A 17685-nucleotide genomic window follows, 5' to 3' on the forward strand; every position below is an offset into this window, starting at 1 on the left:
ATGTCCATGCTTGTCTGGACACAGCCTTTGAAATTATTCTTTCAGCATGTCAGTATAGCAAATGCTGTGTAGTATCTTCTGGTAATCTCAGTAAAGTCACACCAATTTATACTGGGAGGTATATACGAGGGAACTGAGCTCCATAGGTTTTAGGTAAATGAAACCCCCATAACCTGTGCATACAGAGACAACTCTTCCAATCACCCAGGCTTTTTCATGTCTCTGTACATCTTTTAAAATTTGCTGAACCATCTCCTTCTGTACCACCAAGACGGCACCAATGCCGCAGTTAAATGTTCGAGCCATCTCTTCTTCTGAAAGATTCCCCTCATTTTGAAGCCAGGAAAAAATTTCAGGCATCTTCCAGCTACGAGCATCTGAAAATAGTTGAAACTCTAATTTGCTTTAAAAAAATTAAAACAAATGTAGAAATTATTTAGCATAGATGCAGAATGGTTAGTTCAATGTAAGGCCCACTAATTTTTGCTGCCAGGCACAAAAGCAGGATTAAAGTCTAGTTCATGTCTCTCAATCAACAGGGACTAGGAGTGTTAAGAAATGTAGTTCAGCCCATGGAATGAAGGAAAGAAATTATGTTACTTAGCTGCAACCCACACCTAGTAATTAAGTATAGGCTCTCTAGGTATTTCAGAAGCTGTTTTTGCTTCTGAAACATCCTGTTTTAGAAGAATGACAGCTCGGATGTAGAGAACACATGAAGTGAGAGATGGGCACTTTTGAATTTGAAAGGTAACACCCCTGCCCCCATCTGAAGCAAACAGATCTGTGCTGCTGTACAAGTCCTTCTCCTCCTCTTGAACTTTGTGGGGCTGTGCTCAGAACATGCATATGGAGCCAGAGCACAGCCTACTCGCACAGGCACAGCAGCTGTTTGGACACCAATGATCCGCACAGGGAACTTAACTGTCCAAACTGCATGCAACTGCCAAAAAACTGCAGTGATATGACTGTGTCCAAATGGGAGTTTTTCAAAGTAAAATGGGATTCTGGCTTGTGAGGTCCTGTGCAGGTCACTTAGCCTTTCTGTGCCTAGATTTTTTCAAACCTGCCAATGAGGTGGTTGTGAAGATTAATTAACAAATGTAAAACACTTTGAGATGTGAGGAGTTAGAACTAGCACCAGAAGTCTAAAAAGCACCAAAAGTATTTGGTCCATACTCTCTGCTTGTGAGCTGCTAACTGCACTATATAGCAAATCAAATACCTCATATATTTTTGCTCAGGATCTGCTGATCTTGTATGTCACAAAATGGTAGCTAATCACCTTTGGGTTGTCTTTAAATTATTTTTTCTTATTTGATAGGGGTTCCTTAGACAAATAAATCCTATCCAAAACATGACCAAGGGAAGCAAGTTTAAGGGAGGAAAGACTGCAATCTTAAGGCTACAAAGTACTTGGAAGAAGAAACTCATAAAGATCTAATTAGAAAAGATAAACCATATTTTAAATAGGAGGACACAGGCTTAAGTCAGCAAGTCACTACCTTTTGTAGCATGCCAAGAAACTTCCATATTGATTTAAATCTATTTATTAGATTTATATACTGTCCTTATATTTCTTACCTAAAACAACACCAAAAGAGGCTGGGAGGATTCGAGGGATGTTTTCCAGCAAACCCCCTCCAGTTATGTGGGCATAGGCCTTAACGTGCTCCGAATGAAGGACGGGCAACAGTGTCTTACTGTAGATCTTAGTTGGGGTTAACAGTAGTTCTCCTTCAGATATAAAAGAAGAAAAAAAGAGAGATTACAGCAGTGTTAATTTAAAGAAATTAAGGAAGATGTAAAACATTCCTTTACTGGACACAGATGGACAACAATTGTATTAGAGTACACTGAAGAGAAAAGAAAAAACACATTATCTTCCTCTTGTAGAACACACTACTGTATTGACTCATCTGCTCCTCAGCCTTAATTGTTTCAGCAGTTATTTAAAGGAAGAAGGCAGAGAAGGGCATATGCATGCAGTAGTAAAGCCATTAAAAAATTCCTTGAAAAAGCTATGTTGGAAACTATTTATGACACTCTGATAGATATGGAGAAGAGTTATTTAAAGTAAAGACACTACCTAAAGTCTGGTCACCAGAGCCACTGACTGGAGAGGAGAAATCTAAAGATGACTTTTCTACAATCTTCCTGACAAGGCTAAACCCATTGCTGTGAACCCCAGAGGAAGCTATTCCAATGACTGCATCCCCATCAGCAATTCTCTCCAGCTGAGGAAGCATCTGTCCTCGTTCCACTGCACCCACTGCAAAGCCAGCAAGATCGTACTCTCCAGGCAAATACATCCCAGGCATTTCAGCAGTCTCACCCCCTGTGGGGAACAAGAAAGGGAAAAAAAGGGTAGGAAAGACATTGTGATTATTAATCAAAATGTTTCCAACCTGGTGAAAATAAACACATTTTAAAATGAGACATCAAAGCTGAAAACACAAAAAAACCCAATAACACATGTTATAGAACTTGCTTATAACAATATGCTTATTGGTAAACTGCAGCATACCGATAAGTTACGCTGCAGTCTGCAATGGACAGAAGTGCAACAAAAGACAGTAGTTGCATGCAGTAGGTATGTCTGGCCACTAGGTGGCAGAGGTGAGGGTAGTAGAGTAGTGTATCTGCAAAATGGCTACCCCTGATTAACTGCAAGCACTATACACCTAAGTTTGCCCCTGATTTTTCCTTCAGGGTGTTTCTATGTGGATTTGAATGCAAGGATTTTTTTATCTGTCTGCTCCTTGTTCACACCAGTAAAAAAGACTATCCCAAATTCTTATGCAAATAAGTTTGCACTGAAACATCATAATTAACTTTTCAGCTGTAGGAGAAAGATAATTACTTTTCAAGGTCCATGAAAAAGAACTAAGGGTGGAAACAATTCTGTGATTTCTCTGTATTAGAACATAAGCCTATATGCAACTACTTTTCTGAAGTACAGATTTATATAGAGCATTTTTTTTAAATTAAAAGATGGTGGGGGTGTTTTTTGATGTTTTGGTTTGTTTTATTTTGTTACAGAGAATTTGAGTTGAGTGACTTAAACGTTATATTGTAAAACGGTCACAAGATTCAAGTGAACCAATGTAATACTTTTATTAAATGTTTAAACATTAAAAATAGAATGCATTCATTATTTGTTAATAAAATATCTCATCTAGTATGTTATGAAGTTAAAATAGGAAAATGATTACATTTAGATCTTAATATCTTGGTGTAACAGGGGGCCTTCTCAGGGCTGATCTACCAATGCCCCACCCACCTGTTCTGGGCCAACCCCCTGCCTTCTCGTCTGCCATGCCTTGTTGTTAATTAATTATTTTAATTAGGCGGGAGGCTGCCCATTTCTTGCTCCGATGCCAGGGGGCGCTATCTGCAGCTCCGTTCCTCCCCTACACTGCAGCCCAAGCCTCACAGATAGCATCCACAGAAGTTAATCTCACCGGCCCCCGCACTGCACCCCAGAATCCTCCAATCAGGACCCCTCTAAGATCCCTCCAGTCGGGTGGCCTACCCTGCCTTCATTCAGGCTCCTTAGCTCCCTGAAACTATTTCCCCTCTCGGGCATGGTCCCCCCAGGCATTGACCAGTCAATGGTACTGGCCCCGGCATTGACCAGTCAAGGGTACTCTACATCAGGGCTCTGAGCCTCTAGCCCCACTCTTTCTCCTGGGTCAGCCATCTGGTTCCTACTAGGGGGTAACCCACCCAGTTGTGGGAGCTGGGGTTATCAAGGCGCTCCGACCCGCCTTTCACCATGGTGGTAACTGGCCTGGCATTTCCTGAGGGCTCCTGCGCCACTGAGAGCCCCACCAGGCTACCCACTTCTGGCAGGGTGCAGTTTTAGGTCATGCCTGGGACCAAGAGCCTCCTAGCCATCCCCTACAGCTCCTCCCTTACCTCCAGGATGTTCCAAGCAGCCTTGCAGCCAAGCGATGTTACTGCCTGCCTGCCAGCAGTGAACTGATCTATTTATATAGGCAGCCAGGGATCTTAAATAGCTGCTGCAATCAAACACCTGCTGGCTGTTTGGCTGGGCCCTTAAAGTGGCAGGCACAAACAGTGCCCTGCCACACTTGGATTAAATTGATTTTCTGAAAACCTGGGCATCCCAAACTAAACCAGAATAAAATGTCATCCTCTGCCCTCCCCATCCCCACCTCTCCAAAACATGTGAAAGAGATCAAGAACATAAGAAGAATTCAAATCCATATACTCTTGGCACATAAGGATGTTATGCAGTTTTCATTTTTATACAGTGAAATTAAAAGAAAATTATTAAAAGTAGATTACTGAGCTCTTGATAGTATTTGTAATCAAATATCATCTGCCAAGAAGGTAGGTAGAGCCTCTTTTAGTAAGACAAAAGCAAGTAATCTTTTTCTTTACGTACGAGACCTTTCAAGACAATGAACACAACACATTGAGCATCAGTTTTGAAAATGAGCAGCAAACTGATATTCAAATTCCTGCAAAGGAAGGGACTGCTCCTACCTATGAGAGCGCATCCTGCCTTTTTACAAGCCTCAGCTATTCCTGCTATGACAGCTTGAGCCACTTCAACGTCAAGTTTACCACAGGCAAAATAGTCGAGGAAGAAGAGGGGCTCTGCTCCCTGAGCCAGGATGTCATTGACACACATGGCAACCAAGTCCTGACCGATGGTGTCATGTTTCTTACACACCTGTGCAATCTGCAACAATGGAGTGAGAGAACCAGTTTATGAGATTCCAGAAATTAAGTACAAGCACCAAGATACTGCAAAGGAAGGCAACAAAAGTCTTCATGTTTATATGGACACTTTCTGAAAACCATAAAAAATAGCTAATTCCTTTCAAATGAGAGTGTATGCTCTCCTAGCTCTCACTGACATGAGACAGGACATAGGAATCTCACATTTTTTATTATACGAGTCACATGTTAACACAGAGTCTATGAATATTTCCCCTCCCATTTACAGTAGTCTAACATGCCTGTGGCTATGACAGTTCCTTACATGATAAAGTAATAATAGAAAAGAATTGTTCAGTTGTCAAAACTGCAATTTAGCAAATAAAATGAGGATATGACCAATCAGCTTTCCAATAAGGATTTTAAGGACCAATAGGCTTCGCTAGGTTGAGCGGGGGCAACACACTAAGAAAATGACAGAAACCTTTTAGGGACTGAGAATGAAGATACTGTAGATGACACTAAGATTCACTTTAAAAATAGTACCCTTCACATTTTTAGCACCTTTCAAGGGATTTCATAGTGCTTTGCCAATGGATAAGTTAAGTGTCACAACATTTCAATGAGGATGCAAAATATAATTATCCCCATATTGCAGGGGAAGAAATTCAGGAAAACTGATAAACATCCAAATTACTGAATTTTTGTGGTTAAAATTTGGTGCCTAAATAATAGTCAAGAATCTGGATATTGCAGATTGTCAATATTGCAATACTGTCAACTCCAAAAATTAAGGAAATCATGAATTGGGCCCTGAAAATAATGAGATTTTTTTTTTAAGATAATCGAGATTTTAGAGAAACATTTTAAAAAAGAAGACAGTTAACGTTACTGTGGTCATGCTGACTGACTCATAAAGACTAGATATTTTGTTAAATAAAAGCCAAGATTCTCTTGTAATTGCCCACTTCCAGGAGTTACACTGTTACTTAAAGCATCCAATACCATGAAATTTACAATAAAATGGCAGCGATAGCAACACTGAGCCTGATGCTAGGAATTATTAAATACTTGCAGCCCTGTAACATTTTGGCAATGGAAATCTAAAATCCATGCTCATGATGTTTCCCAGTGATGTGGGTAGGTTTTAGTAAACCAGATGGAAGTCAGTGGAACTAGCAGGGTCTTCACAACATTTTGATTCTCAAGAACCACAAGTCTGAGAAAACTTTCCCCTATTTCCTAAAGAAAATAAGTGATGGACTAAATTCAAAGTTAGATTGATTAAACAGGATCGTGTTTTAAAAAGGCCTAGTCAGAACTGCCCTCCACTTCAACAAACACAGAATAAGAAAGGGCTCCTGATTGCAGATTTTGCAGGATATGGGGGATAATGTGCACCAGGGGATATAACAAGAGTAAGGAGATCAAATGAAGAGGTAAGACAAGCAGCCTCCTTTCCTTTTCTAACAGCAGAGGGGCATTCATTTCCTATTTCTGGCTTAGCTACAAAGTACTCCCACACAGCTCTGTCTTAGCAAGAGCTTTCCTTCTTCCTTCAATCTACTTTAATCACTGGAAAAGGGGAACAAGGGTTAAGATTACGTAGTTGCATAATGGAGGTAGAGTGTGCAAAACATGGCTTCTGATTAAGCTGCAATGTAGATTTTGGTGTCACTTTAAAGTGGAGAGAATCTAAGAGCTAAAGTTCACCTCAGTATAACCTTTTCATTTTACTACTGCCTACCTTCATTTTTCCGATTGCTGATACCTCTATATAAAATGTATAAAAATGGACTGCTGTATAATTTTTGGAGAGCATTCAAATTTGGAATAAGTCAGTCATGTTGCTTTTGTGTACCTGCAGCTCCCAATGGGCTTAACAGGAATTTAAGAATGCAGGTAGCAGAATCAGCCTCTTTAGCAAGAGCACAACTTCTCAAGCAGTGATTCTCAACCAGGGTGCCAGTTGAGATCTGGGTGCCACCAGATCCTTTGCAGGATGCAGGAAGATACCAAGGTGTGAGAAGAGATAAGCAGATAAACTAAGTAGATAAGCACAGGCACAGGCTTGTCCCTGCTTGAATGATCCCCCACTCCCACTACCTGGCCCCTCTGCAAGGAGGTAAGAACTGTGATATATAGATTCGATTTTGAGACTAGGTGTCAATCAATTCATAAAAATTATGAAGGGGTGCCTCAAGTCCAAAAAGGTTGAGAACCACTGTTTTAGAGTCTGAACAGGAAAACAGAATGGCAGAGGGGGAACCACAGTTCATGCTGCCCTGCATTAAATCTTTATTATTCTGCTGTTTTGGACAAGGATGTTAAATACAAGACTATGAGTCAGACCCTCAGCTCCAATAAATTAGCATTGCTCCACAATTCTGATCTGATTAGGGGGACTGTTCTGTTTTATGATTAGGGAGTACACAAATTTCTTGAGGTGGGAAAAGAGGAGAACAAGGCAAATGGCCCACAGTGCACAAATACCCAACAACCACTGTAATCCAACAGTTCTTGGCCAAGGTGCTGGGAGATCCTTTGAAGAGTGCCATGTGAGGAGATAAGCCAGGTGTGAGAGAGAAGCAGATAATGATATTGACGCTTGGCTGTTCCCCTAACCCAGGGGTGGGCAATTATTTTGGCTGGAGGGCCACTTAACAAGTTTTGGGAAGGCATCAAGGGCTGAGGCCTGCAAGGGTAGCTCCACCCCTTGACCAGTGCCCTGCCCCCTGGCTGCCATCTTGTGACTGGAAATCCCACCCCCTAACCCCTGACCTTTCCACCAGAAGTCTCTCCCCTTTCCCAAGAAGTACCCCTTGGGTGTGTGTGGGAGGTTGTTTGTACATTGTGTGTGATGGGGTAGGGGGCTATATGGAGGGTGAGTGGTTGGGGGGTATGGTGCAGGTGGGGGGGTGTGGGAAGTGTGTGCGTGGAGTGTGGATCTAGGTGTGGGAGTGGGATGTGTGTGTGGGGTGGGGGTGGTTGAGGTGTGGGTTGTAGAACTGTTGGGTGCAGGTGTGGGGAGGGTGGGGGGGTGTAGAGGTGTCTGGGATGTGTGGTTGGGGTGTGTGGGTATGGTGATGGGGCTCTTTGTGACATTGCTGAACCCAATCCCTTCACAGGTTGGGAGAAGGGGAGGGAAACTGGCGCTGTCTGCCTGGCTCGCAGCACATTGAAAAGGCAGGGAAAGCAGCTGCCGCCAGCAGGCAGCCAGAGAAGCCCCTAGGAGAAGGGAGGGAGGACAGGGAGCCAAGCCTGGCACCCACACTTGTCCAGCAGGGCTGCACCAAACTCACACTGGCTCCTGCTGCCATACTCACCCCACCTTCCTGTCCCATGCCTGCCCAGCAGGGCTGAACCAAGCCCATACTGGCTCCTGCTGCTGCTCCTCCCATCTCACCTGCCTGTCTTGTGCCTGCCCGGCAGGGCTTTGTGAGCAGCGGAGCTCCTTCACCCACCCTCCTCCATCCACACACTCCCCCACCCAGCCATGCATGAGCAGGACCAAAACAAGCTGCAGGCAGAGCCCCGCTTCCCTCAGTGCTGCAGCTTCCTCTCCCTACCTCCTGCCCAGAGCACTGCAGTAGGGACAAAAGGAGGAGTTACTGGAGGCCAGGGAAGCCCAGTAGTTTCCTGGGTAGCAGCAGCAGCCCTACCTGGAAGCTGTACCTGCTGGCTGCAGCTGGTGCCCTCTGGCAGGGGAGGATAGAAGTGCAGCACATGCTGCCCCAGGGAGGAGCAGGTGGGACTCAGCCTCATGCAGAACGCAGAAAGGGGAGCCATCAGCAGGGTGAGATGCAATTAATTGCTGGGTGCCTGCCTGCAGGCTGGATCCAATGAGCTGGTGGGCCAGATCTGGCCTGTGGACCATATTTTGCCCACCCCTGCCCTAACCCCTCTACAAAGAGGTAAGCATTGCTCAATTCATAAAACTTATGTGGGACTGCTAAGTCCCACAAGGGGCACGTTGAGTCTAAAAAGTTTGTGAACCACTGGTGTAATCTTATGAGTGTTCTCTGTGCCTGGACTCTGAGTGGTGGATGTAGGGGCTATGGTTCAGCAGGGAGTTTAAGTGTGTGCCTGATTTTATGCCTGAGTAGTACCTAACTTCGGTAGGACATTTATGGTCCTGGAGTTAGACATGTAGTTAAAGATCTTGCTGAGATCAGAAAAGGCTGGGGTCTTTCTTTTTGTTTTTTGCTTTCTTTCTTTTTTTTAAATCTTAACATGCCTCTTCCAGGACATTAAGCTCTCCTTTATTAATAACTTCAGCACCAATATGGACATCTTTTGCTTCACAGGGGTTTCAAATTACCTTGAGCTTTGTTCCAACGCCATCAGTTCCAGATACCAAGATAGGATCTTCATAGCCAGCTGCTTTCAAGTCAAAGAGACCAGCAAATCCTCCAAGTTCTGCATTGCAACCTGCCAACCAGAAGAGGAGAAAAGATAAGTGAATTAAACTTTGATTCCTAGGAGATCCTTCAAGATTCCTCCTCCCTGCAATCAGATCCCTCTGACCCCATGAACACTGCTCTTTAATCATCAGAAAGAATCAGGAGACTCTCTCTCCCCTCTCCCCCACACCTTGGACATCTAACCCCCAGACAGACGTTATTGTTAAAATGTGATTAACTTGTTAATCACATCTTAAGTAGTGACCTGGCCACATGTTCATTCAATTAAATGGTATTATAAAACAAGGAATAAGCCACAAATTTAATACACAAAATGTGTGTAATAAACAGACATCCTGGTTTTCTCCAATTAAAAATGGCAAAATTTCTGATTTAAAGGGGGGCGGGGGAAACACGACGACACAGACACAATTTCAAATTCTCTGATTAAAACCCCCCAAATCTGCATTTTCCCACAATTAAAATGAAACACCACTATACATATAGTTATCAGTTGAACACAATGTTTTATTGATATATTTACAATTTTAAAGCAATTTGGAAGCCTACCAGTGCCTCAATTACTATAATAAAATACATTCTAAATACCTATACATTTTGACGTTTGATTTGGTGGTTTTTCTATCATGGAAAATTAGAGCTCCACCTGCCCCCCTTCACTCACCAGGATGTGTAGGTCCAGCTGTAGCTCTCCCTCCACTGCTTTGTGGCACTGCCAGCCCTGATATGCTGGTTCCCTACCCATGCCATTGCCCCTCACTCCCAAGCCACAGCCCCCCTGGCCCTGCTGGTGCCCTGCACTCCTCACCCACAAGCCCCCGCTTCAGTCCTGCTGGAGGGGGCCCCCAGCTGCCAGGGCTACAGGGCCAGGGATACGGGTCCACAGCCTCCCCCTCACCCCTTCAACAGCACCTGAGCTCCAGCTGCCACCTGTGGTAGGCGCTGGAGGCTGCTGCAGCTAGAGCAGAGCACGGAGCCCAGTTTCCCCTCCCCCATGGGCAGCACAGACAGAGTGGAGTCCATGGGGGGGGGGGGGGGGGTGTGAATACAGGCGGCCCACTGCAGGCTAGGGGCTCCTGGCCATGCTGCCCTCCTGGAACTCTGCCAGCCTACAAGGGGAAACCCACTGTTTCCTGTGTTTTCTTCTTTAAAGGAGAAAATCTGCATTTTTCTCCTTCAAATGAGAAGCTGCATTTTACCGCAGTGAACAGTAAACCACAATGCCTAGTAATAACTTTGTGGCTGATTCCTATTATGCCTTTAATTGAACATGTGGCCAGTACTCCTGTACTCCTCTGAAGTACACTGGAGCCTTTCAAGATTCCATGCGCTCCCACAGCTGGGAGCACCAATGAGCTGATAGGGGTTCCCAACTAGGGTAGTTTAGGGAGCCAAGCCTGCTATTCACTGGTGCAGGAGGAGCCTGGGATTGGGCTCCTGGCAATATAGTGCGATGTGCTCTGATGCTGAATCCCACAACTGCACTTCCTGCCATGCACATGTGGTATGGCAGGAAATGCAATTGTTGGAATCCCACATCAGATCCCATCACACCTTTAAATCACAATCTGTCAGGGGCCTTAGTCTCTGCCAAACTAGGTTGCGCCTTATAGGATTAAGAAACATAGGACAATACTGCAATAAGCAAAAATACAGATTTCTAAATTATGCTCTTGTCTTGACTGTTCACCACCTCATACAGCCACATATATGTAGTCACTCAGGTACCATTCCTACAAGTTCTCCAAATGCAGAAATACTAAGGTAGTCAATAGGAGTTCTATAAGTAAAACTGGGCATTTGCAGTACTAAAACCAGAGCAGCTATGCCCTAATCCAGCCAAACAGTTAAGCACATATTTAACTGTGTGATCAGCAGGGATCCTGGTTTTCTCCGATTTAAAAAAATCCCTAATTTTTGGTTGGACTTTTGATTTTAAAATAAGTAACCCCAAGTCCACATTTTTCCATGATTTAAATGAAATACCACTATATCTATCTATCTATCTATATTAGAGGTATATATATAATCTTTATATTAGTGGTGTTTCATCTAAAAATCACAGAAAAATATGTATTTGGGGTTACTTGTTTTTAAACCAAAAATTGGGGATAGTTTTAAATCAGAGAAAACCAGGATCCCTGGTGATCAGTCCCACAGTGGGGCAGTTATACGTATGCTCGATGCTTTGTTGGGATGAGGCCTTGAAGCAGAGTTCCCAGGCCTCTTAGAATTTCTTTTCCAATAACTACATCAGGCTTAACAGTCAGAGCCTTGTAATTACACATTCAATAAAATTACTGTAGAATATTCAACCCTTCTCATACATAAAGTTTTTTGTAAAAGCAGATTAAGGAATTATTAAAATCTGAAACCCAGTATACATGGGTGTCTTGTATGCATAACTGAGGTAATTCTACTTCTTATACATGGCTAGTAGGACTGGAGTATCGCTGTAAGCAATGGCGGTCAAGAAAATGAAAGAAGCAAGAGTTTTTTTGGTGATATTTTTTACTGAACCAGCTACAGAGTTCGGAGAGATGTTAGACAAGCCTTTGGGCACAAATTGCCCTTCCTCAGGCACAGCCCTCGGGAAGGGCACTCTGTGCCATAAACTTTCTGTAACACTACTCTCAGCTATATAGTTGGTTCAATAAAGGATATCACCAAAAATACCTTTGTTTCTCCAGTGGGTAGTGTGACGGCGACGGGCCGCCGTCATGGGTACAGGCGGAGGATAGGCAGGACAGGGGGGCAACAACACCCCCTCAAGAAAGCCACGGGCTGGGCTACTCACCCCCGGGAGGGACGGTGGCGTCAGAGCTGGGACCGCAGCAGCAGACGCAGCCGCCATTACAGCCACACGAGCCGGCACTATGCGGGCTGTTTAAACAGCTGTTTGCAACAAGGGGAGCAGCTGAGCCAATCGCGGCAGCCACAGTGGCTGCCGCGGGAAGTTTAAAAGCCCCGACAAACCCCGCGGTAAGGGGGAAGCCAGAGGAGGAGAGAGGAGGCATGCAGCACGTCGCTGCCGCTGCGGCTTCCCCAAAGCCAGAGCCTCAGGCAGGCAACAGGGCATCAGTCCAGCGGCTGAGGCGAGAGCCGGAAGCCCCGGTCGGGGCAAGAGGAGTGACTCCCAGCATTTGCTGGGAGCAGAGCAGCAACTCGGGAAGTTCTCCCATTCCCGAGGAGCAGTATTTTTGAGAGCAGGGGAGAGAAGAAAGGAAAGGACCCGAGCTAGAGGCCGGGTCAGGCGGAGATGGAGCCAGGCTGCCTGAGGACGACCGTTGGCCTCGGGAAGGCCTGCCAGAAAGAAGTGCTGCAAGTAGCAGCGGATGACCATCTCATCAACAAGTGACCGGTTGGCGAGTGGACAGGGTGTAGGGGTGGCGGAGCCCCGTGGAACACCTGAGGACCCAACCGTGAGTACCTCCCTTTACGTCGGGCAAGCCCCTCTGGCAGAAGATCTCCACTGAACCCCTCCTTCGAATCACTTAACATCCAAGTTGTGGCAGGCGGGACGAGGGGGAGGAGCTACCAGACGAAGGGCGGTACCGGACGGGAGGCCCATGGACGTCACAGGTAGCTTTACATTTTCAGTTAAAAAAAAAATCCCACTGACCTCCAAAACATTTATTTATGCATAGTTCATTTTGCACATGCTCTGATAATGTATTTAATCAAAAATACCAGTAGGTGGTGCGATTTTTGCTGATATATATTAAATTTAGGTCATACTCCTTGGCATTGTATGGGCACCCTGAGAGCTCCTGAGAGCAGGGAGAGACAGAAGCAGCATTTTCAAAGGGGTTGGTTTTCAGGCAATATTTTCTGCATTATCATTTTGAGAAGCAATTTTGTATCCCTAGGGCTTTCTAGATTTTGAATGTATCTAGGGCATTTGTTTAACCTTGGATTTTCAATTTAGAGCATAAAAAATAAGCACTAGCTTTATTCTTAGGGTCAAACCATTGTCAATAGATGAGTATAACAGGAATTAGGGTATAAATCTTACCTGGCCTTGAGGTGTCTGCTGCTAAGGGTTTAATTTTCTGAACCAAAGTATTGCCAGCTGCGATGTCTACCCCACTGTTTTTGTAGGTCAGGCCTCTAAAAATTGTTAAATGAACCAATTAATAATTGCACAAGTATATTGGCCTTTTACTTTCCTGCAACATTGAAGTGCTTATGGGGATTAATTATAAAGAATCCAATCTTGATCCTATTATACACATTGAGTTTTCTAGTCACATCATCTTTAGATATACAGTAATTATGATGTCAACTAACTCAAACTTGTCAGCCAGCTCAGATTCAAAGCTGATACATTGTACTGTTGTTTTGAGACTAACATCACACATATGGCAGAAGAAAGAGAGCAGGTGTGTTGAAGAAATAATGCCTCTTAACTTGAAAGGAGTTTGTGAGCCATTCCAGTCATCTTGAGGACAGCCTCCAAGAGCAGATCATAGACCTACTGACTACCAAGTCAGATATCAAGAAACAAATACAGCACATGCACAAGTACTCAGAAGACCTCCAAAGGAGAACATTAGAAACCTTTAAAAATAAACTAAAACTGAATTATATAAATAATACCTATTTTCCAAGACATCATTTTGTAAACTATTCAAACAAAAGGGAAACTTTTTGGGTTTTTTGGGGTGGTCATTGTAATTTTAATGCTCAATTGTGGCAAAATCTATCTGACTTCAATTGAGGAATAACTGTTCCTAGGCTGAAAGGGTATGGAGGAATTAGAAAAGAGAGCCAAAACAAGCATTACGTTTTACACAAAAGGTGAAGGCTGGTTTCAGACACATGTTTCAGAAAGACTGTCTTGTGGTGGGAAAAAAGTGCTATTAAAAAAAAATAAAAATCACACAACTACAGTTACACACACGTATTTCTGCACAAACCCACAACGGGACAACAAAACTCATTATAAAATGGTGCCCAGTTGGTTTATAGGATATGGTTTCCTGCAATAACAGGGGACTAGACTTGATCTAGAGCAGTGATTCTCAACCAAGGTGCTTTAAGATCCTTTCAAGGATGTTACAGAGTGCCACATGACATCAGCACTGTTATGTGTACAAACATGATTCACAAGATAAGCCCAGATATTTTGCAGAGGAATCCATAGTTCAAAAGACATTCTGCCCTATGGGTCTTTTACAGTTTTATACAACATAAGAATTGCTGTATTATTTTTCTGTAATTAAAAAGTGAAAACTAAAAGCTACTATTTTCTCAGTGGTGCCTTGAGTTTATCAGGAGGAGTTTCCTCAGAACTACTGAGAGGTGCGCCAAATCTAAAAAGGTTTAGAACCACTGATCTAAGGACTTGAGTTGAACATACTTTCAGCTTGAATATATGCCCAGTAGCTGCTTTTTATAGAGAAGAGACTATTTCAGTTTCATAAAAGTATTCTGGTCTTATCAGTAAAGGAAAACATCAAGGAAATGATCCTGAAGAGGTGGCCAGTGCCTCATGGGAGTGTCTCTATGGGAATCTAAGCCTCTCAGCACCCAGCAGATTCAACTCCAAAATAAAAATGCTGCACTTTCCTCATTCCTTCTGACCTGTCCTTAATTCAAGCCCAGAGGGGTAAAGGTGTGCAACAGATCACCAGTGTCTTCCCCCAATACTTGAAGCTGTCTGAAGTCCAACAAAAAGTACAGCTTCCTCAGGGCCTTTTCTACTTGAGGCCATTAACGGCCAGCACAAAGGGCTGTTATATTTCCTAGGGATCATCAAAACTGCCTTCATATCCCTTCTCTGTCCACCCCCGCTACAAGTCTATGCTTTAAAAGATCACACCTTAGTTTTGTCTTTTTTTCTGATATCAATATTTGATATACACACTATAGTAAAAATATAATTATATATTTTTACGTAACTTTTCACATGCTGTACTCTGCTACCAGTATAAATAAGACTACATACCAACACCCTTTTTCATTTATTTAGTTTATTAATTATACAGGAATAGCTTTACAATATACTAATCAGTGAAGCTGTACACTTGCAGTAAAACCAACTGTCTTACTAATACAGGCTCTTATTCTTTGCAAAACATTCTGTTATCAAAAGTTAAAATACTTTCAATTAACTGGGGAAAAAAGAAGGTGGGGCAAATTGAAACTTCTGTGCATTAAGAACTAGGGAACTCCAATTTAAGTGATTGCTTGAGCTAGTAGTAATGCCTTTTGATTGCTTGAGGTAGCAATAATTATTACAAATCAGATTAAGGCACTGCCTCCAGATATATACCTGGAATGTCTGAGGAAAGCGATGGCCCGATAACCGATGTCTTTTCTATAAATGGCACCCTTGAACTGTATGGTTGCTACTCCTTTGTTGGCTTCCTCCAGTGCCGACATCAGATCTTCCTTAATAGCTGTTACTGTAAGGACTCTTCCACCATTAGTCACAACCTTGCCATCCTTTATTACTGTGCCTGCATGGAACACTTCCAGCCCTAGCTCTTTAGCCTTAGAAAGACCTGTCATTTTTTTCAAATGTAAATGTGAAGAATTAGTCACTTAAAACATTCTGAAATAGAAATGTTAATCATAATTAATTATTTGTGCTCTGGTGGTGCCTGGATGCTCCAATCCAGAAGCATGATTTCTTGTACTAGCCCTATGTAATTTCTCTGTTTACTGCAAAGAAAACTAAATTTTATAGAAACAAATTTTAGCTCAATGTCCAGGGACAAATAATGGGGCATTTAAACATGTTTATAGCATTGTATTTTGCTGTACTCCTACTTAAGATCCAAAGTGACCAAAATTCTAACAGTGGTCTATGATAAGTAAAGTACTACCCTTTTGTGTTTTATACATACCACCTTGTAAAAGAAATCATCTTTAGGAAAACAGACCATAAAGATGCAGAAATTAGGAAATGCTTAGATTGTGGACACAAGGATTGTTATGCAGCAGTGGATTTTAAACTTGCCCTTATTTGAATTTTAAGAGAGCCTTTCTGTTTACCTAAAGAAAACTGTGGTGCTCTCTTCAAATCTACTTGTCTTTTGCTCAAACAGAATAATAAATTGTGAAGTTTCTAGACCTTTGCATTACATGGATTAATCTCTGAAAGGCACAACAGGAGATAAGCCTCTCTTATTTCCTGAGTGCCAACAGGAAATGGTTGCCACTCTTGTCTTTACCTGTTATTTCCAAGCCCTTGGCATAGGTTCCTGGGTAACCTTCACTAGCCATGACCACAGTCACAGCTGCACTGTTTTCGAACCAAACAGGCATGGAACTAGACAATCTCGTATTGATTGTTGCCTGCATGACTTCATACAAATCACTTTTCAGTAGTGGAAGAATTACCTACAAAATGTAGATAACAAAGTTAAAAGACTGCCAAGATGAATCAATTCCCAAATGTATGCTTTTTCAGAACATTACTTTTATCAAACTAAACTCTAATAGAGAAATTCCCACAACTTCTACAGAGAATCCAGTTACCACAGACTGCTAAATAAACATTCCTGCAAGAGTTTACCACTCAAACATTTTACGCAAGATCCAATAATTGACAATTAATTTGAAGTAGAACTTGAGCAAAAGTGAAGATAGTCTATTTTTGTCATCCACGTTGAGTGAAATGCAAGTAAACTATCACCCTTGATTAACTTAAAAGCAAACTTTAATGTAAAAAACATCTGTTTTTAAAATAGGCTAGGATTGTGACTTTCTACATCAGTATATTATTAAGGTAAAGCTAATAAAAATTCTTATGTATTTTCTCATTAGTGGAAAGAGAAGGATCACAATCTGTCCTAATGTCATTTTTAACCCAATAGTATCCTGCTAAAATTTTAACCTATGATATCATTTAAATCTCACTTAAGGGTATATTTTTTAGGCAATGCCAATTTACCCAATGCCTACAGCCAAAGTTATATACATAAGTGAATAAGATACACCAGGACTGTCCAACTTCTGATTCACAAGATACCGCAGGCCATTCCTTCTACAAGGGGCACAGGTAAGAAGTAGGAGCTGGGAGAAGTGGTGACCCAGGTAGGAGTTGGTAATAGTAGAAACAGCAGCAAGGGGAGAAAATGTGAAGCCCTGACAGAAGCAGGCAATGGGGAGAGCAGGCAATGAAGGGAGGCAGTGAAGCGTAGGGAAGAGAGGGTATGGGGGGAAGCAGTGCTTGGACCTGTGGGCAACCAAGAGATAAAGGTGACAGGGATTCATGGGCCATAGCTTAACACTTTAACTACTCGCACGTTGCATGCAACCCATGGACTGCCATCTAGACAGCCATGATACACCATCTTGTGAAATTTAAAGCACTCGTTTTCTCTAGACTGGAAATTGCTCAGATCTGGAACATTATCAATTTTACAGAACCTCTGTACAGTGCTGAAAATTTGTTGGCAAGGAATACATCCTTAATACACAAGATCATTTGCCTCTAATTTCAAAACAAATAAACTATGTTGCGGAAATAAACCATTCCACACCCTCCACCCCCCAAAATGCCAAGCTAATAATTAAGTATTAGGTGTTCAGTTAAAATCCCTTTACTTAAGAATGA

General features: G+C 42.7%; 1 protein-coding gene across 3 annotated transcripts in view; it reads right to left on the reverse strand.

The window, feature by feature from the left end:
* Positions 1-17685, reverse strand: part of LOC102567665 (trifunctional purine biosynthetic protein adenosine-3) — a 50290-nt gene that overhangs the window by 8692 nt on the left and 23913 nt on the right. For all 3 annotated transcript variants that reach the window (XM_019476076.2, XM_019476075.2, XM_014598997.3), the window contains exons 10-17: positions 16298-16466; positions 15394-15625; positions 13132-13226; positions 9014-9123; positions 4516-4714; positions 2090-2338; positions 1585-1737; positions 174-377 (exon numbers count right to left, since the gene is read on the reverse strand). In XM_019476076.2, the coding sequence (XP_019331621.1) occupies positions 174-377; positions 1585-1737; positions 2090-2338; positions 4516-4714; positions 9014-9123; positions 13132-13226; positions 15394-15625; positions 16298-16466 (1411 nt within the window). The remainder of the gene's footprint in view (positions 1-173; positions 378-1584; positions 1738-2089; positions 2339-4515; positions 4715-9013; positions 9124-13131; positions 13227-15393; positions 15626-16297; positions 16467-17685) is intronic.

The sequence above is a fragment of the Alligator mississippiensis genome, chromosome 1 (genome assembly GCF_030867095.1).
Source record: "Alligator mississippiensis isolate rAllMis1 chromosome 1, rAllMis1, whole genome shotgun sequence".
NCBI lineage: Eukaryota > Metazoa > Chordata > Crocodylia > Alligatoridae > Alligator > Alligator mississippiensis.